The sequence below is a fragment of the Aythya fuligula genome, chromosome 18, assembly GCF_009819795.1.
Source record: "Aythya fuligula isolate bAytFul2 chromosome 18, bAytFul2.pri, whole genome shotgun sequence".
In the NCBI taxonomy this organism is placed as follows: Eukaryota; Metazoa; Chordata; class Aves; order Anseriformes; family Anatidae; genus Aythya; species Aythya fuligula.
In genome coordinates, this window is record NC_045576.1 from 11,714,776 (window position 1) to 11,733,312 (window position 18,537).

General features: G+C 69.4%; 2 protein-coding genes across 3 annotated transcripts; one reads left to right on the forward strand and one right to left on the reverse strand.

The window, feature by feature from the left end:
* The first annotated feature begins 4,506 nt into the window (after window positions 1-4,506).
* FAAP100 (FA core complex associated protein 100) lies at window positions 4,507-11,970 on the forward strand. 2 transcript variants are annotated; one of them, XM_032199991.1, is made up of 9 exons: window positions 4,507-4,692; window positions 5,469-5,587; window positions 5,808-6,808; window positions 7,576-7,726; window positions 8,384-9,156; window positions 9,505-9,641; window positions 10,514-10,630; window positions 11,026-11,112; window positions 11,208-11,970. In XM_032199991.1, the coding sequence occupies exons 1-9, from the start codon at window positions 4,528-4,530 to the stop codon at window positions 11,331-11,333; spliced, it is 2,676 nt and encodes an 891-aa protein (XP_032055882.1). In that variant the 5' UTR covers window positions 4,507-4,527; the 3' UTR covers window positions 11,334-11,970. The 2 variants fall into 2 exon arrangements, with proteins under 2 accessions (XP_032055882.1, XP_032055883.1); XM_032199992.1 differs by lacking the exons at window positions 9,505-9,641; window positions 11,026-11,112; window positions 11,208-11,970 and having other exon boundaries at window positions 10,514-10,588.
* A 585-nt stretch (window positions 11,971-12,555) lies between these two features.
* FSCN2 (fascin actin-bundling protein 2, retinal) lies at window positions 12,556-15,447 on the reverse strand. Its single transcript, XM_032199899.1, has 5 exons — window positions 14,625-15,447; window positions 13,325-13,481; window positions 13,113-13,234; window positions 12,866-13,033; window positions 12,556-12,761 (listed from the first exon to the last, which is right to left on the reverse strand). Exons 1-5 carry the CDS (start codon window positions 15,445-15,447, stop codon window positions 12,556-12,558), a joined length of 1,476 nt encoding a protein of 491 aa, XP_032055790.1.
* Window positions 15,448-18,537: the final 3,090 nt, after the last annotated feature.

An 18,537-nucleotide genomic window follows, 5' to 3' on the forward strand; every position in this document is an offset into this window, starting at 1 on the left:
CTCGCTTTTTTGGGGCAGCCCCGTCCCCCGTGGGGCTCCTTTTAGGAACCTTCACCCCGTGGGGCCACGCTCTCCGCTGTCCCCAGCGCGGCTTTGGCCTGCTCCTGGTGTCCCTGGGGGGCTCGGGGCTGCACCGGGGCCCCCCCTCCCCACCCACCCCCCCTGCCCGAGGTGTCCCCCAGGCTGCAGAGGTGACGGGGGGGGGTGACACCTTCCTCCCCCCCACTTTTGCACCCCTGCAGCTCCCTGCTGCCACCCTGGGGCTCCCCTAAGGGCCAGCGTGTGCCTGCGAGCAGCCCCCCGGGGGGGGGGCACGTGCCCGTTCCCCCCTTGGCATCACTCCCTGCGCTGGGATCCTCCTGGGGGAGGCAGCACGGGTGATTTTCCCCCCCCAAACACCACCACCAAGGGCTCTGGGGTGAGCCCCCAGGAGTGCTCATCCCTTCCTGGGGGGCGAAGCCGTGCCGGGGGGGGTGCAAACAGCCCCCTGTGCGCCTGGCCCCCCCCTCACAGTGCCCCCCAGCTGGGAATTTGGGACCTCAGCCCAGTTCCTGGGGGCACCCATAGCAGCACCCCCCTGTGCCACCCCCCCGAGGGAGTCACCCCCAGCCGTGAGCCGGGGGGGGGGGGCAGCGTGGTGGGGACCCCCAGAGCCCCCCCCCAGCCCCTCGCTGCTGCCTGCGGGCTCTGCTGAGCCCCCCCACACCCTCCCATAAGGCTCGGCCCCGCTGTGGGGCTGCGGCGATTTGCTTTCCCCCCTGGCTTTCTCGGTGGCGGGGGCTGCGGCGGTGCCTGGACTGAAGCGGGGCGGGATGGGGGGGGGCCGCGAGCGACGTGGAATAAAAAAAAAGCAAAAAAAAAGCACCTGAAAAAAGAAAAAAAAATGAAAAAAAAGTAAAAAAACACCTGAAAAAAGAAAAAAAAATGAAAAAAGAAAAAAAAACTGAAAAAAAAGAAAAAAAAAGCACCTGAACCCCCCCCCCCCCTCAAGCTCAGCGCCGGGCCGGGGCCGCCTGTTTGCAATCAGCGCCGGGCCCCGCGCCAGCCCCAATCCTAAAAAAAAAAGGGGGGGGCCGGAGCCGCGCACGGCCAGAGCTCGCCGAGCCCAGCGGCCGCCTGGTTTCCCCCAGCGGGGTCCCGGTTGCAGGTATGGGGGCGGCCGAGCAGCCCCTCGTGCTACGGGGGCCATGTGGTGGGTTTGGGGTTTGGGTTTGGGGTTTGGGTTTTGGGGTGCGACGCCTCCGCCCTCATCCCGGGGGGTGTTGGGGACGCGGGGCTGGCAGCGGGAGCGGGGCTGGAGCGTCTGCGGTGTTACTGGGATGGACTGGGAGCTGCGGGGCCCAGCTTGGGGTGGGGGAATTGCGGGGTGGCCGCGATCCTATAAATCCTGGGATTGTTCCCCTGTGGGGTCTGCCCTGTCCACAAGGGTTTGGGGCTTTTGGGGACGTCCCAGACCGGGAGCTGCAGCGGGGATGGGCCCCCACTGTGCTCCGGGACCCCCACCAGGCTGTAGGACGGGGGCTGCTCGCCCCTATAGGATCCTCCTCGCCCTGTCCCGACACAGCCCCATGTCGCGACTTCTCCCCCTGCTGCTCCTGGCAGCCCTGAGCTGCGCCACGAAGCCGAAGCGGCGCCCGGCGGCGTGGGACGAGCGAACCGACGGTAACCCCGAGCCCCCTGCCCAGCGGCTTCGAACCCATGGGGTTGAGTTGAGCGCAACCCTTCCCCCGACCCCAAAGCTTTCGGGGTCGGCTTTTTTGGGGGTCCATCCGGCATCGCCGCCCTCCCCGCAGCGGGCACCAAGGGCTGCGCCAACCTGACGGTGATCCTGGACAACTGGAGGTTCGCCATCACCTCGCAGCTGCGCAACCTCCTGCTGCGGGACCACCACAGCGTGCTGCCCGACTACGGCCGGTGAGGGGCCAAAAAGGGGGGCACAAAACCCCCCCTGGGGGGGTCCCTGGGGTCTCGCAGCCCTTCTAAGCGACCCCCCCTACAGGATCCGGGCGCTGTCGGGGGCGCTGGACGGGCTGTACGGGGAGCTGAGCGCCCTGAAGGAGCGGCTGGGGCGGCTGTCGGGGCGTTTTGGGGAGGTGGAGGCCTTCGTGGAGCAGCTGCAGAGGGCACGGGGGGGGCCCCGAGGAGGAGGAGGAGGAGGGGGGGGGCAAGGCTCGACCCCAAATAACGCCCGGGGGGGCACACGAGGGGGGCCAGGGTTTGGTTGAGGGGTAGGGGGGGGAAATGGGGTGTCCGTGAGGGGCTGGAGGGGGGATTGGGGGGCTGGGGGGGGGACTGGGAGGCACTGGGGTGCTATTGGGGTGATGGGGGGGGCACGTGGGGGGGCACCGAGGTGCAGGGGGGGGCACCAGGGGGCACTGGGGTGTCCCCAGGGTGCTGGGGGGGAACTGGGATACTGGGGGGGGCACTGGGGTGGCACTGGGGTGATGGGGGGGGCACATGGGGGGGCACCAAGGTATTGGGGGAGCACTGGGGGGGGCACTGGGGTGTCCCCAGAGTGCTGGGGGGGGCACCGAGAGGTGCAGGGGGGGGCACTGGGGTGTTGGGTGGGATACATGGGGGGGTCACCGAGGTGCAGGGGGGGGTCAGGGCCTGTTTGGGGGAGGGACACCGGGGTGCTGGGGGGGCACCGGGGTGTCCCCAGGGTGCTGGGGGGGGTGCGGGGAGGGCACCAAGGGGCTGGGGGGGGGAACTGGGATACTGGGGGGGGCACCAGGGGGCACTGGGGTGTCCCCAGGGTGCTGGGGGGGGGCACGGGGGGGGCACCGAGGTATTGGGGGGGTACTGGGGTATTGGGGGGGATACGTGGGGGGGGCACTGGGGGTACTGGGGGGGGCACTGGGGGTACTGGGGTGTCCCCAGGGTGCTGGGGGGGGGCACGGGGGGGGCACCGAGGTATTGGGGGGGTACTGGGGTATTGGGGGGGATACGTGGGGGGGGTACTGGGGGTGCTGGGTGGGACACATGGGGGGGCACTGGGATGGGGTGGGGGGCACTGCGATGCTGGGAGGGGGTCGGAGCCCGGTTGGGGGGGCCCCGACCCCCGGTTGCTTGTGGGGGGGGCACCGGGGGGGCTCCATTTCCCTGTTCGCGGTTTGGGGGGGGCTCTCAACCCCCCCCCCTTAATAAACCCACTGCCTCCAGCCCCGTGTCCCGGCTCCCTGCGCCTGTCCCCGACCCCCCCCACCCCCGGTACCGGACCCCCTCCCCCCCCCATAGTGCCCCCCCCCCCCCCCACTTTGATGACCCCCCCCCCGTCGTCGCTTTACGGCCGCTGTCGCAAACTCCCCGCCCATTGCGGCGGGCGCCGCGCAGCCGTAAAGCGGAGCCGCCCGCGCCCCCCGCCCGGTACCCGCAGCCCCGCCGGGAGGCGCCCGGGGGGCGGGGGGGGGACGAGGTGGGGGGGGGGGATTTGGGGGGGGGGGGGGGGGGTCTGGGGGCTTTTTTGGGATGGGGGGGGTCTGGGGGAGGGGGTTTGGGGGGGGTCTGGGGGATGTGGGGGAGTCTGGGGGTGGGGGAGACTGGGGGTGGTGGGGGGAATGGGGGGGGATATGGGGGTGGGGGGGTAATGGGGGGGGGGGGACTGGGGGTAATGGGGGGGTGATGGGGGGGATTTGGGGGATGGGGGGGATGATGGGGGGGTCTGGGGGGCGTGGGGGGGTGATGGGGGGGTCTGGGGGTGATGGGGGGGTCTGGGGATGGGGGGCGATTTGGGGGGTGGGGGGGGATGGGGGGGATTTGGGGGTCGTGGGGGGGGGTTGGGGACGGGGAGGGTGATGGGGGGTGTGGGGGGGAGGCCTGGGGGGGATTTGGGGCTGGGGGGGGCAGGGGGAGATGGGGAGGGGGGATTTGGGGTTGGGGGATTAGGGTGGGGGGGCTGAGCTGTGATGGGGGGGGGGTCAGGGGGGGATTTGGGGCTGGGGGGGTGGAGAGGTGGGGGCTGGATGGTGGGGGGTGTCAAGGGGAGATGGGGAGGGGAGAATTTGGGGGTGGGGGGGTTGAAACTGGGGGGATTTGGGGCTGGGGGGGGCTGGGACTGGGGGATGAGGATTGGGGAGGTTGGGGATAATGTAGGGGGATTGGGACTGGGGGGGCTGTGAGGTGAGGGCGGGGTGGGAGGGATTTGGGGTGGGGGGTATTTAGGGCTGGGGGGGCTGTGTTGCCTTGTGGGGGGGGTGGTGCAGGTACTGGGACAATTTAGGGCTGGGGGGTGATGCGGGGGGAGATGGGGCTGGCAAGGGGGCATTTGGGGTTTGGGGGGGAGCTGGGGGGGGGGATTTGGGGCAGGGGCTTGGGGTTGCTGTTAGTGGGATTTGGGGGGGGTGCGGATGGGTTGGGGCGACTTAGGGCTGCCGTAGGGGGGATTTGGGGCTGGGGGGTGGGCCATGAGGGATGGTGCTCGGGGTCACCGTGTCCCCGGGGTGGGGGGGCACATCCCCACCAGCCCCCCCCCCCGCCCTGAGCGCCGTCCCCGCGCCCCAGGCCGGCCGTGGTGGTGGTGTCGGCACCATGGCGCACGTGTGCCCGCGGGTGGATTACCTGGCCGGCTTCTGCTGCCCGGTGGGGGGGCTGGTGGCGGGCAAACCCCGCGTGCTGTGCCACGACAACGAGATCTACCTCTCCAACGGCACCGAGTTCGTCTACGTCTACGACCAGGAGGGGAAGGTGCTCAAGGTCAGGCTGCCCCCCCCCCCCCCCACCACCACCACCGGGGACCAGGAGGCTCCCCCTGCCCCAGCACGGCTGCGGGGATCCCCGTTCTGCCCCCCCCCGGGGATCCTCACTGGGGTTTCTGCACCCTAAACCCGGCTTTTATGGGGTGTAAATGAATTTTTTGGAGCCCCTGGGCCCTGCTTACCCCGCACCGAGGCTCTTCCGGGGGTACGGGGGTGCCGCTGTCTGCGCTCCCCCTGGCTGGAGATTCATTAATTTATTTATTTTTTAACTTATTTATTTAATTTAATAATAAATTTATTAATTTAATGATAAATTTATTTATTATTCATTAATCTGGGGGCATTTCCTCCTTGCTGACGCCCCTCGCTCCTCGCCCCCCGGCACCCCGCGGTGCTGAGTTCTGCGCAGCTGCTTTTTTCTTTTTTTTTTTTTTTTTCTTTTTTAATCCCTTTTCATTGTCATTTCTAAGAAAGCCGCCGCGGTAGGATCGGGGTTTGCCTCCTACACCGTGCTCCTTCCCCGGGGAGCAGCTCAGGCTCCGCGTTTCTGTCTCCCTTCCCCTCGGGGAGGGCGAGCCGTGCCCTGCCCCTGCGTGCAGCCCCCCAGCACCTTGTGGCAGGCGAAAAATTCCTGGAAATCACCCACGATTACACAAGCAGGGGATCCCTGCTTTAATTTGAGGTCATTTTGGGGCTGCCCAGGAGGAAACACGGCCCCGTGGGCACCCGGGGGGGCCCCGCAGGCGGTGACCTCCCCTCTGCTCCCCCCCGCAGGCGGTGTACCGGTGCCCGGACCAGGTGTGGCACGTGGAGCTGCTGCCCCAGCCCCGGCAGCTCTACATCCTCTGCGCCCACAGCGGGATCTACTGCGTGGCCCTGGAGCAGCAGAGCAGGTGAGGAGAGCACCACAGGGCAGCCCCGAGCCCCTCCGGGCACAATTTGGGGCTGTTTGGGGCTGTGCCCCCCGGCTCCCTCCGGGCTGCTGCCCTCACAGCAGACGCTAAAATCCGCGCTGTGGGGAGCTCCTTCCAAGGACCGGGGCGAGAGGCGGCCAAGAGTGGCTCTGGCTTCTCCCCGTGCCTTGGCTCAACGCCTCTGCCTGCTGGCCCAAAGGTTGTCGGAGCAGACGGAGGGCGACGGCCAAGAAAGCGACTGCCCTTCGGGCGTCTTCCCCGTCGACTCGGACGCCTGCATCTTCCCGGACTCCAGCCTCTGCATGTTCACCCTGCTCAACGCCTTCGTCGTCACCCTCTCCCAAGCCCACGGCAAGTGGTGGATGAAGCTGCACGAGCTGCCGCGCCCCGAGCAGGAGAGCCCCCGCTACCGGCAGGTCAGCGAGGTGGGCTTCTGCCCCGGCCCCCCGCCCGCAGCCCCGGAGGACGGCGCTCCGTCACGCTTCCTGCCCGTGCTGTGCTGCGCCTCCTCCCCGGGCACGGCGGGCTCCGGAGAGGGGCCGTGGTGCTCGGGGGGCTTTGTGCTGGAAGAGCCCCTCTTCAGCTTGCTCTTCGGGATCGACGCGGCCATGCTGGAGTCGCCGATGATCCTCTGCGGCTTCCCGGACGGCCAGCTCTGCTCCGTGCCCCTCAAAGCCCTCAGCTCCTCGCCTCCCGCCGACGGCTGCCACGACGTTTCGAGCCCAGACCCCCCGGTGAAGATCCTCCACCACCTGGAGGAGCCCATCGTCTTCATCGGCGCCCTGAGAACGGAGCGCAGGGCGGCGGAGGACGACGAGGAGGAGGAGGAGGAGGAGGATGAAGAAGAGGCCGAGGACGAGCCCCTCTTCGGCGCCGCCGGCTGTGACTGCGTGGTGGCCGTGGGCCACTACGGCAAGATGGTGGCCGTCAAGGCCGACCAGCGCCAGGAGGCCACGGTGCCGGAGCTCAGGGAGTATTCCTTGCGCGGCCCCATCCTCTGCGCCGCCTGCGGCAGCGGCAGCCGCATGTACTACAGCACGCACTCGGACATCTCCGCCGTCGACCTGGACTGGGTGGGCGACTCCTCCGACCCCGAGGACGCCGAGAGCCCCGGCGGCGTCCTGCCTCCCGTCCTGTCTCCGGCCAGTTTAAGTATCTGTAGCGTCGTGGCCCTTTCCTTGTCGTCTCGGGCGTCCGAAGGTACCGCCGGCACGGCGGGGAGCGCGGCGGGGCTGGGGGTGGGACAGGGCTGGGGAGCTGCCCTCGTCGTGGGCCAGGTTGGGCTCTGTCCGCCCGTTTTTGTCGATTCCCATGGTTTTGGGAAGTGGTTTCTGCGTGCTCAAAGCAGCCTCTCCTCCCTGCCTGGTCGTGGTTTGTCTCATGTGAGGCTCTGCGCCGCTATGGTGCTGCAGGAGGCCGCCAGCCCGTGGGGGTTTCTGCGAGGCCCTGGCTGTCCCCGTCGGGTCCCTGCACAGAGGGGAGCGTGGGGACACCCAAAGGTGCTGCAGGCGCAGCAGCTCAGAGCCTGCAGGCGGTGCTCCTCCTGGTGACACCCCGGGGCGCAGGCAGTGCACGGTGCCCAACCACGGTCTGGGCACGAAGCGAAGCGTGGTGCTCGCCTCCTCCTCCTCCTCCGAGCACAGCGAGTCCCTCGGGCAGCACGAGGAGCGAGCAGGGCCAGGACAGGCGAGCCGTGAGGATTTTGCAGGCATCTCACAGAGCTCTGCCACCGGGAACCTGCGTGGCAGCGTGCCCCGAGCACCCAGCTCCTCCTGCAGCTTCCACGGGCGAGCGCTTGGGGTGGTGCTGGAAGCACGGCTGGGCCCCGGGCAGCGTGGTGGGGACGGGGCAGGCAGGAGGCAGCCACTGCCCCTGGAGCCGTGCGTTTTGTGGGCACTCTCGTGGTCCCCGTCCCCTCTCCATCGTGTCCCCTCAGCCCCTGACCCGTGCCCGCCTCTGTCCCGCAGGGGAATCGGAGCTGCTGGCCCTGTCCGCCAAAGGCCGCCTCATGACCTGCGACCTGTGCAGCCCCGAGGACGCTGACGTGGAGCTGACGCCCGCCGAAATCGGCCGGAGGATCAAGCAGCTGCTGTCCGGGATAGGCAACACCTCGGAGAGGTACAGGGCAGGGCTGTGCCCTCCTGCTGACGCATCCCGAGCCCCTCCCCGGGCACCCCGCTGGGTTTTTGGCCATCGGCTCCTGGCTCGGGGGAGTTGCTCACCACATCCCCTGCGGGAAACAGCTCCGACGTTTACCTCTCCCTGGGCGCTTCCTGCAGGAGGCTGCCTGGGGAAGCCCCCAGCCTGGGGAGAGTGCGAACAGTTTGGCAGAGCCCTGCCTGCTGCCCTCGTTGCTCTCGGCGCCGGCAGCTCGGCGCTGCCGCGGGCGGGCTGGTGTTTACAGCCTCGGCGCCAGAAGGTGGGAGAGGCAGGGTGCCAGCGGCCCAGACGTCCCGCGGCTCCTGCCAAGCCCGCAGTCGCAGGCAGGGCAGACGCGTGCCTCAGACCTCTGCGGCCATCTGTGCGCGGGGAGGAGGCGCAGACGAGGCCCCCCCCTCTTTGCAGGGGGATTCCCGAAGCTTTGAGCGGGATCTGTCGCCCGCCGCGCGCTGCCCCGACGCTTCCCATCGCTGGGGGCTGCCACCCGAGGGCTGTTTTTGGGGTCTCGCCGGCCACAGCCCCACGTCGGGGTCCGCTGGGGTGCTGTGGGTGTTTGGGGGTGCCCCAGCCTCCATCCCTCTCGCCGTCTCAGCCCTGGCGCTTTGTCCCTTGCAGAGTTTCCTTCCTGAAGAAGGCGGTGGACCAGAAGAACCGAGCTCTGGCCAGCCTGAACCAGGTGATGAACGTGAGCGCGGCTTTGCTGTCCAGCCAAGAAGGCCAGAAGCCCATAGCTTGCACTGTCACTGCCAACTGGAGCTGCCTCCTGCTCCGAGATACCGTAACCATCTCCTGCCTGCTGGAGAACTGCAGCGAGTACAGCCTGGAGCAGGGCTGGACCCTGTGCGTTCAGCTCCTGGCCAGCCCCTGTGCCTTAGAGGAGGAGTCCGCGGATTCAGCCACCACCTTCACCTTCCCCATCGACCAGCTCCTCCCGGGGAACAAGAGGGAGCTGACGCTGCCCCTGGGCTCTGCCGCGGACACCAAGCTGGACCTGCCCCTGACCATCTCCTGTGCCCTCTACTACAGTTTGCGGGACATCCTGGGCAGCGGCTCCGACTCCTCCGAGGCCCTGGACGACCTCCTCCCCGACGACTCGCCCATCCTGTCCCCGGACAGAGAGGGGATCTGCCTGCCCCTCAGCGAATGCACCATTGACATGCTCCAGTGCCTGCGTTTCGAGAGCAGCCCCTCCGGGCCGGATGCCTCCCCGCCGGCGGCTGCGCTCCCCGCGCCCCCAGACCCCGTGGAGACCTTCCTGAAAGCCTCCGGGGAGCAGACTGAGCCCGGGGAGCCGAAAGCGGGGGGAGAGGGGAGCCTGCCCCCCTCGGCAGCCTCCATCAGGGTGTCCTCGGAGCTGCTGAAAGCCGCGCTGAAAACCTCCAGCTCAGGTGGGTGCCGCCTGCAGGGAGCTGCCAGGGTTGGTGCCGGGGGGGTGCGCTCGCCTTCCAGGATGGCACGGGGGAGTCCCCAGCCCCTTTGCTGGCTGTGGGAGCACGTGGCAGCTCCCGGGCTGGAACGTGGCCGTGGTGGCAGCTGCATGGCCGAGCTTGGCAGTGGGGGGGAGCTGTTTTTGGGGTCCCCAAGCCCCCGGCGTGGCAGCAGCTGCAGGCGCGGGCTGCACCAGGCGCTCACCGCTCCCCGCTGCCCGCGTGGCTCTGGCTTCAGCCCGGCTGCTGAGCCCCAGGGAGAGCGAGCAGAGGCGTAACAAGCTTGGCTTTCTCTCCTTCTGTCCCCAGATGTCCCGCTGAGCTGTGCCACGCTGCGCTGGCTGCTGGCTGAGAACGCCGGGGCCGAGGCTCTGAGCAGCGGGGAGGTGGCGGCGGTGCGCGGCGCGGCTCCGGACGGAGGCGAGGTGCAGCTGCTTGTCCGAGAGGCAAGGACGGGGTTAGCCCTGCAGAGAAACACCCCGGGGCCCGTCCCACAGCCCCTGGCTCCTCGTGGGGGAGCGGGGTGATGCCCCGGGCTGGCTGGCATCCCGTGGGTGCGCCGCGTGCCGGGCTGGAAGGGCTGTGCTGCTGCTCCCCCCCCTTTCCCCAACCCTTCCCCAAGGCTCCTTTGTGCTGCTGTGCTGCGCTGCGCCTGCAAAGCGAGGGGAGAGCGTGGATTCTGGGCGTAATCCTGATCTGCTGCAATTTTCCCCCCCTCTAATGCAAAAATCTGCCTCAAAGTGTAAAGGAAAAGCTCTGACTGCTGCCCAGCTCTCCGCTGTGGCCGGACAGCCCTCCAGCAAGGGGCCCGTGCGTGCCGGCAGTGCCCTGGCTCAGGCTGATTCACACTCGAGAGCACTAACACTGCCAGTGTGATCAGCGACAGCATTAATTCTGCTCGGGCTAAGCCTGCTGGATTAAACCTGCCCGGGGTGGCTGCCCGCGTCCCATCGGGGCACAGACATCGGGTCGTCCTCGTGCCCATGTCCAGCGCCGGTCCCAGCAGGGCTCAGGGAGCACCCAAGGGCTCAGCTGGAGCCCAACGGGCACTGGAGCCGGGCGAGCACCCCTTGGAGGGGCTGAGCAAGGTCTCTGATGCTCTCAGCAGGGCTGGCAGCATCTCTGGCTGCTGCTGCGTTTGCTTGTGCAGGTCTGGAGAGCAAATGAGGGGCGTGCAGAGAGCAGGGACGGGAGGAATGGCAGCTGCTGCTCGGGGCCCAGCCCGCTCTCGCTGTCCCAGCCCTATTGCCTGTGGGGTCCCGGAGCCGCCCCCTCCCCTGGCACTGCTGTGCCCAGCGAGGATTTGTTTCTCCCCCAGGTGGCCATGAATGACCTGAGCCCGGCGGGCCCCATCCAGGCGGTGGAGATCTTCATGGAGAGCCCGTCGCTGGCCGACATGTGCAGGATGCACCACGCCGTCATCCGGCGCATCCAGGTACCCCGAGCTGCGGGGCCGTGCCGCTCCCCCTGTGTCCCCCAGCTCCCCCCAGACACAGCCCCGGGGTCCCCAAGCAAAGCCGATGCCTTGGGGCCAAACCCTCGGGGCCCAGCTGGGTGCCTGGGGATGTTTTCTCTGGCACCACCGTGTGGCAGATGAGCCCGGTGTCACGCCGGGCTGAGGATCGGGACCCTTTTGGACCCCGCTCCCTTCCCAAGCCGTGGTGTCAGTGCCCCAAATCCCCGGGTGGCACCTGTGGGGTCGTGCCATCTGCCCCGTGGGTTGTCCCATCTGTATGGCCGTGCCGTGGCCGGGTTGGGGGGAGCTCCCTCCTGCCCCAGGCTCTTTGTTCCCAGAGCTGCCCCCCCCCAGCAGAACCCCTCTCCCCGCAGGCGCTGGTGCTGGAGCAGGCGGCGCAGGGCTCGGGCCCCCCCGACCTCCGCATGCAGTACCTGCGCCAGATCCAGGCCAACCACGAGGTGAGCCACAAAACCTCCTTCCCTTCCCCGTGCCTCATTTTTCCACCCCCCCCGAGGCTTTTCACGCCCCCCCAACCTCCCCGTTTCCCCCGCAGATGCTGCTGAAGGAGGCTCAGTCCCTGCGCGACCGGCTGCCCCTGGGCGAGGAGAGCGCGGTGACGGCGGAGAAGCTCCTGCAGGTCTACAGGCAGCTGCGCAACCCCAGCCTGGTTCTGCTGTGAGCAGCGGGGGCACCCAAAGCACCCCGGACCCCCCCCCCGGGGGACAAGAGGGGACCCCCAAATTGGGGCAACGGCGGCGGTGCCGGGCGGGTTGTGTGTGTGCGTGTTTCGTGGTCGTGTTTTGGGCAGCGCCGAGGGCGCGGGGCTGCGGCGCGGTTCCCCCACCGGGGAGGCGGGGAGGGGGGGGGGCACCCGGCGGCAGAGCAGGGGGCTTCTGGGCTGGCCCGGCCCGGCCCTGCCGCCCCCCCCCCCCTACATCCCACCCCCTTCACCCCCCCCCGGCAGCCCCGGGGCCGTGCTGTCTCTCGTGGGGTCGTTCTAGCCGTGGTAGTTTTAGCGCTCTCCCGGTGGCTGCGGTGCCGTGCCGGGGGCTGTGCCCCCCACCCTGCGCCGCCTCGCCTTCCAGGAGCAGGACAAGCAGGGTGTCCCGGGGGAGGGGGAGCCCCCCCCCCTGTTTTCTGCTGGGCAGGGGAGAGGGGGATTTTAGGGGTTGTTCCGCTCACCCCCCCCCCAGTTCTGTTTCTAGAAATGATCTCGTATCTCTGTGGTGGAGCAGCAGGGTTGGGCCCAGGCCGTCCCCTGCGTGCTCCGCTGTCTGTAACTCTGTCGTCTGCCATGAAAACGATCGTGCCGCTCAGCCAGCTGCCTGTCTCTTCCTTTCCATCCCCTCACCACACTGTGGCCCCCTCCTCCTGTGCGCCCCACGGCACCTGGGGGCATTTAGGGGGCAGCTCTGCAGAGCCCTGCAGCCCCTCGGCACCCCAAATCCCAGTCCCGTTGGTGTGGGTCTGCTTGGCTGCATCCCCAGCTGCCCGTGTGGTGTCCCTGTACCCCTCTGCCACCACCTGCAGCAACCCCGGGTCCCTGCACCCTGCAGCCAGCGCAGGATCAGCCCTTTATGGGGGCACTGGGGCTCCCCTGGGGCAGCAGTCCCCTGGTTATAGGGTCACTGGGACGGGGCAGAGGCAGGATCCCGACCCGCTGCGCCCTTGCTGTGGGAGGCGAAGGAGGAGACCTGGCCCTGGTGCAATCCAGACGCATTTTAATGCCACGAGTACAGGGGGGTTGGGGACACAGCTGCCACAGACGATGCCACCGCTGGCTCTGCCACCACCCTCAGCCTGCCCGGCTCTTCCCAACCACCCCATCCCCAGGAGCAGGGTGGGTTTGGGGCCCCCACGGTGCCGGTGCCCCGGCCACCCCGTCCCCAGCGCCCAGCGGCTCAGTACTCCCAGAGCGTGGCCCGCAGCACCGACTCGCTGTCGGCACGCAGGGTGCCGGCCGGGTCCCCCCGCAGGTAGCGCCCGTTCTTCCCTTTGATGGCCACGCGCCCGCGCTCCCGGAACTCAAAGAAGAAATCCTCGGAGAGGTCCCCGTCGCTGCAAACCGCCCCGCTGCTCGCCACGTACCAGAACTTGCCCCCCTGGCCTGCGGAGAGCCCCCGGGGACCGTCACCGGGGTCCATCCGAGCCATCAGCAGCCCCCCTGCCCACCCCGTGTCCCCCCCACCCCACCTAGGACCCGCCACCCACCTCGGATCTGGTAGGCGCCGTCGCTGAAGCCCACGTGGAAGACGTCGTAGACGGAGCGGTTGGAGTCGAGCAGGTTGGAGCCGCGGTGGTAGCAGACGAAGCCGTGCTCGCCCCGCAGCACCAGCATGGGCCGGTTGATCAGCTTCAGGGTGAACTCCTCGTCCTCCCCTGCGCGGGGCTGGCGTCAGCGGGGTGGGGGCCACCGGCTCCCACCGTGCCCTCCCCCCAAAAAAAAAATATCACTCACCCACGGCGTCGCTGACGGCCGCCAGCTGCCCGTTCCTCTTGGTGCAGACGTAGCGCCCGTTGCTGGCGCGCAGGGCCACGCGCCGCCCGCGCCACTCGATGTCGAACATGGTGTTGGCACCGCTGGCAGCGGGGCGAGAGCATCAGCAGGGGTGGCCCCGACCCCCTTCCTCCCCCCCATAACCCCTTCACCGCCACCCGGCCCCCACTCACACTTCGGTGGCCACGGCCTGGATGCCCCCGTGGGCCACCAGGGTCCAGTAGCTGCCGGCGTTGGTGTGCAGGCTGCACTTGTTGGTGTCGCGGTCGATCTGCAGCTGGAAGGTCTCGTGGTTCAGCTCCTCGTCCTGGTTCGCCGAGACGTTGACGCCTGCGGGTGGGGGCAGCTCTCGGTGCGGGGCCGGGACCCCCCCCCCCAACTCCCCAAACGGTGGCCACGTGCGTGGATGATCCCCGGCTGCCTTCCCCCCGCCACTCCCAGGGTAAATCCCTCTGCGAACAATCGTGCTAATTGGGCTGGTTAATCAGCTTGGGGCTGTGTCCATCTGGTTGGCGCCGCGGCGCACGGCCCCTATTTATGGCCCCCCACCGCCGTCACCCGGCCCTAAGCTGCTTGGCACGGGGCAGGCGCTCCCGGTGCCACGGGGACAGGGGGCAGCCAGGGCCACAGCGCGGCCACCCCTGGGGACCCCCGGGGGTCCCGGTCCCATCCCACGTCCCCGGTGTCCCAGGTCTGCGTGGGGATGTGTACGGCCGGGGGGCACGCACGGGGCTGTGGGTGCAAATCCCTCAGAGAATGGTTTGGGGTGGGAGGGGGCTGAAAGTTGTTCCTATCCCACTGGGTTGGGCTGCCCCAAATCCTCTCAGCCTGGCCCTGGGCGCCTCCAGGGATGGGCACCCGCAGCAGCTCGGGGCCGTGCCTCACCGTGGGGTGTGGGTGCGCCCCCAGAGCGCTGCGCAGAGCCCCCCCCCTGCACATGGAGCGTGCCGTGCTGCAGAGCTGTGCACGCACAAACAATTTGCACACATGCACACGCGTGCAAAGAGCCCTGAGCGTGCATACACGGGCTGCGGGGCTGGGTACGTGCACACAGGTTTGGGCCGTGCAGAGCCGTGTACCCCTAAGCACACGGGCACTCGGCGCTGCACACGCATGAGCTGCGTGAAACACGCCTGCAGCACACCACACAGAGCCCTGCACACGCGTGTGCACACCAAGCCCTGCACAACCCCACCGCTGAGCCCCCCCCAATGGGCACGGTGTCCCCCCCAAGCAGGGTCCTGCGCTCCCCGACAGCCACGGGTCCATCGTGTCCCCGGGGTGGGAGCAGCCAGACCCTCACCAGCTGCTGCGGGGCGTCCCCAGGCAGGGGCAGCACCGTGGGGATGTTTTTGTAGGGTCTCCTCCCGCAGCAGGGGCGTCCCTACAGGGCTTGGGGGTGCTTTTGGCTGAGCTGATCCTAGGGTGAGGGGGAACCCTACCCCACCGTGCCGAGGCCGGGGCAGCGCTTACCCTGCCGGATGGAGACGAATCTGCCGTTGGCCGCCGTGAAAACCACCTGGGGGTGGCTCTCCTCCAGGTCGAAGAGTTCGTCTTTGCCCGGCTTGGAGCTGCGGCCGGACTTGAGGGTGCCGGTGGGCCCCGTGGGCGCCAGGTACTTGCCGTCGCAGTCCTTGAAGGCCAGCTTGCCCGCCTTGAACTCCAGGGTGTAGCCGGTGCGGGCGCCGGGCTCGGGCACCAGCGTGCCGTCGCAGCGCAGGTAGCGCTCGTCGGCGGTGCGCAGGCTGTACTTCTTGTCCTGGAAGCAGAGGGTGATGAGGGCGTCCACCCCCCAGGGCAGGTTGCTGTCGGTGGCGATCTCGTCCTCGTGGGCGCTCAGGTGGGCGTAGCGGCGGCGGCTGACGCTCAGCAGGTTGGCCTGGGGGTGCATGGCCAGGTGCACGGTCCAGAGCTCGCCCTCGGTGACGCTGGGGGCGAAGCAGGACAGCCGGTCCTCCCGGCCCCCGAAAAAACGCCGGTGAGGCTCCGACTGCAGCGCCCAGCGCCCGTCCGACTGCGTGATGATGCTGAAGCGCTCATCGCGGCCCGGCTGCTCGGCCTCGCAGCGCACCTTGCCGTCCTTGTCGGCCCCCAGGTACCGGCCCAGGTGGCTCTTGAGGAAGACGACGGAGCTGTCGGCTTCGTCCTGCTCCAGCGTCCATATCTGCTTGCGCTTCAGGCTGGGGGCCGAGGCGTTCACCTTGTAGCCGAAGCTCTCGGCCGTCAGGTAGCGGCTCTCGCAGTTGATCAGCCCGAACTGGATCTTCAGGACCTGGTGGATCCCATTCGTTGGCATCTTCTGGTGGGGGGGCGGCCCCGGGGGGCTGCCGGGGGCTCCCCGGGCGTCGCGGCGGGGACGTCTGCGCTGCCGGCTGCCGCCGCTGCACTGGCCCCGCGGCTCGGCACGGCACGGCACGGCACGGCGGGGAAGGGGGGGGGCCGGGGGTGGGCTGGGGGCCGCGGGGCGTCGAATTAGGCGCAGGTAGGATTACAAAACCCGGCCAGATCACCGAGGCCGGGGGAACCTAGAGCGCGGGGCTTTTGCTTCCAGCCCCGAGGGGAGCGGCAGCGGGCGCCCCAGCAGCCCCCGGCCGGTTCCTTGGGGTGCGCGGCCCCTCCAGCACCACGGCCCCGCTGTCCGGCTGCGGTGCCGAGGGTGGAAAAGCTGGGTGGGAACCCGATCCGGGAGCGGGCCGGCGGATCCGTTCCCCGCGGGCTAAGGTTACCGGGCTCTCTGATTCAGCAGCGGGTCACCTCCAGCCGCGCCGCCTCCCAGCCAGCCCCTTAAGCGCCTTACAATTAGCCAAGGCATTTTGATTAGGTTAAACCTTTTATCCTGCTTTGGGGCCCTCGGCCTCCATCTGTCCTGCGGCCCCAAATCCCTCCCGGCTGTAGGGGTCACGCAGCCCCTTGGTTGTGATGGGACGGGGCTGGGGGGCGCACGGGGACCCCCTGCAGCACGCGGTGCACGGGGCCCTACGGTGCTGGGGGGGGTCCGCTTGGGCTCCCCATGGGGGGACAAGAGGGGACAGGGCATGGGGACCCCCCTGCTGCCACCCAAGGGACCCGGGGACGGGCTCAGCACCCTTCGGGCCGGGACACCGGGTCCCCAGCACCCAGCACCGGCTGCGCACCGGCACCGCGCCGCCGCGGCCTCCTTCTTCCCCCCCCCGCCCCCCAGCTCCGGTGTCAGCGCGGCGGCGAGTTATTGTTCCCGAAAATAGGTCCCGGGGATTGTTTGCCTCATGATTTTTTCATGGCGGGGTGTGTGGGGGGGATATAAAGGGGGGGGGCCAGGCTGGCGGCCCCCAGCCGCTGCCTTGGGTTACCCGAGCTGCCCGGCGCGCTGTAACTGACCCCCACCGAAACGGAGCCGGGTTGGCTTTCGGGCTGGGGGGGGGGGGTGGGGGGAAATGGGGCAGGGTCCTGTGGGGTTGGGGGCTCCGGGGGGGGGCACCCCAGGGTGCTGCTGGCTCCCCGTGGGTGCTCGGCGCAGGATCCCGGAGCTGCGTTTGCACACAGGGGGGCCCCCTCCCCAAAATATCGCTCCCATGGGGTGGGGGGGGGGGTCCTGCCCCACGGGCACCCCGGGGGTGGGGGCTGCGGATGGGGGTGGGGGTGGGGGGGAAAAAGGGGAGGGGGGGGCGACATCTTGCGCAACACCCCGCCGTCACCGTGACAACGGGGGGGGGGGCTGGCGCTGTCACCACGGCGACAGAGCCTGGCGCACAGGCTGGGGGGGGGGGGGGGGGCACCGCATCACCACCGCGGGGACCTTCGCCCGGGGCTGGGGGGGGGAAAAAAGGGAGGAGGAAAAAGAGGAGGAGGAGGAAGGCGCACGGCGCGCACAACGCCTTCCTCCTCCTCCTCCTCCTCCTCCTCCCTTTGCCCCCCCCCTCCCCGGGCGAAGGTCCCCGCGGGGGCGGTTTCGGTGCGGGGCGCGGCCCCCCCCCCCCCCACCCCGTTCACGCCCCGGGTGCCCGGCAGCAGCTCCTTCTTTGGGCACGAAGGCAGCGCCCTTGGGTGCCCCGTGGGTGCCCCGTGGGTGCCGCCAGCCCCACGGGGCAGGGCGCGGCCCCCCCCCCGGCACCCACGGGTCCCCTGCGCACCCAGCGCCCCCCCCCCCCCCCAGCCCCGACACCCCCACGACAAGGACACGAGACCCCCGCAGCCCCCCCCGGGGACACCGTCCCGCTGTCCCTGCTGCCGGCCTTGGGGACACGACCCCCCCCCAAAAAAAATATCCCAAATCCCAGCCCCTCTGGGGGTCCCCAGGGTGCCAGCCCCGCTCTGCGCCCCAGCACCCATCTGTAGGGCTTGGCACGGGCTGGGGGGGCTCAGCACCACCCATGGGGCCCGGGGGGGCTCAGCACCACCCATGGGCCCCCCCCCCAGCCCCCCATGGTGCCCCCAACCCCCGGCACCCCCAGCCCAGCGCGGGGGGCTCGGGCACCCATGGGTGGCACCGTCCCCAGGTGGCGGTGACGGGGGGGGGGGCAGGACCAGGCCTTGGGGTGTGACAGTGCCAGACATGGGGGGGGGACGGCACGGCCAGGCCTGGGTAGAGTCGGGGGGTGAATGGGGCTGGCTGTGGGGTGAATGGGGTGGGGGTGTGCCTATAGGGTGGGGGTGTCCCTACAGGGTGGGGGTGTCCCCATAGGGTGTCCCCATAGAGTGTCGGTGTCCCCATAGTGTCCCCACAGGGTGTGGGTGCCCCTGTAGGGTGTCACTATAGGGTGTGGGTGTCCCCATGGAGTCTCAGTGCCCCCCACAGGGTGTCCCCATAGGGTGTCCCCATAGGGTGTCCCTCCAGGCTGTCCCTATAGGGTGCGGGTGTCCCTATAGGGTGTCCACACAGACTGTCAGGCTGTCCCCACAGGGGGTGCCCATAGGGTGTGGGTGTTCCCACAGAGGGTGGGTGTCCCTATAGGCTGTGTGGGTGTCCCTATAGGGCGCCGGTGCCCCCCCCAGGCTGCCCCTATAACCGGGTGCCCCTATAACCGGGTGTCCCCATGGGGGGGGTGTGTGTCCCTATACACTGTGTGTGCCCCCATAGGGTGTCCCCACGGGGTGTGGGTGTCCCTATACGCTCTGGCTGCCCCATAAGCCGCCCCCACGCCCTGTGGGTGCCCCCATAGGGGGTGTCCCGCAGGGGTCGCCCCCCCCCCAGGGCCGCCCCCCGGCCGGTGCCCGTTGCCCCCAGCCCTGCAGGAGCAGCCCCGGGGCCTGGCACCGCCGTGGCCCCCCCCAGGTCCCGGTCCCGGTCCCGGTCCCGGTCCCGGTCGCCCCCCCCCTGCCCGGAGCCGCCGGGGTCGCCGCGGCCGGGCCGGGGTCGCCGCCCCCCCCCCCCCCCAGTTATGCCCCCATGCAGGTTCCGGGGTTCCGC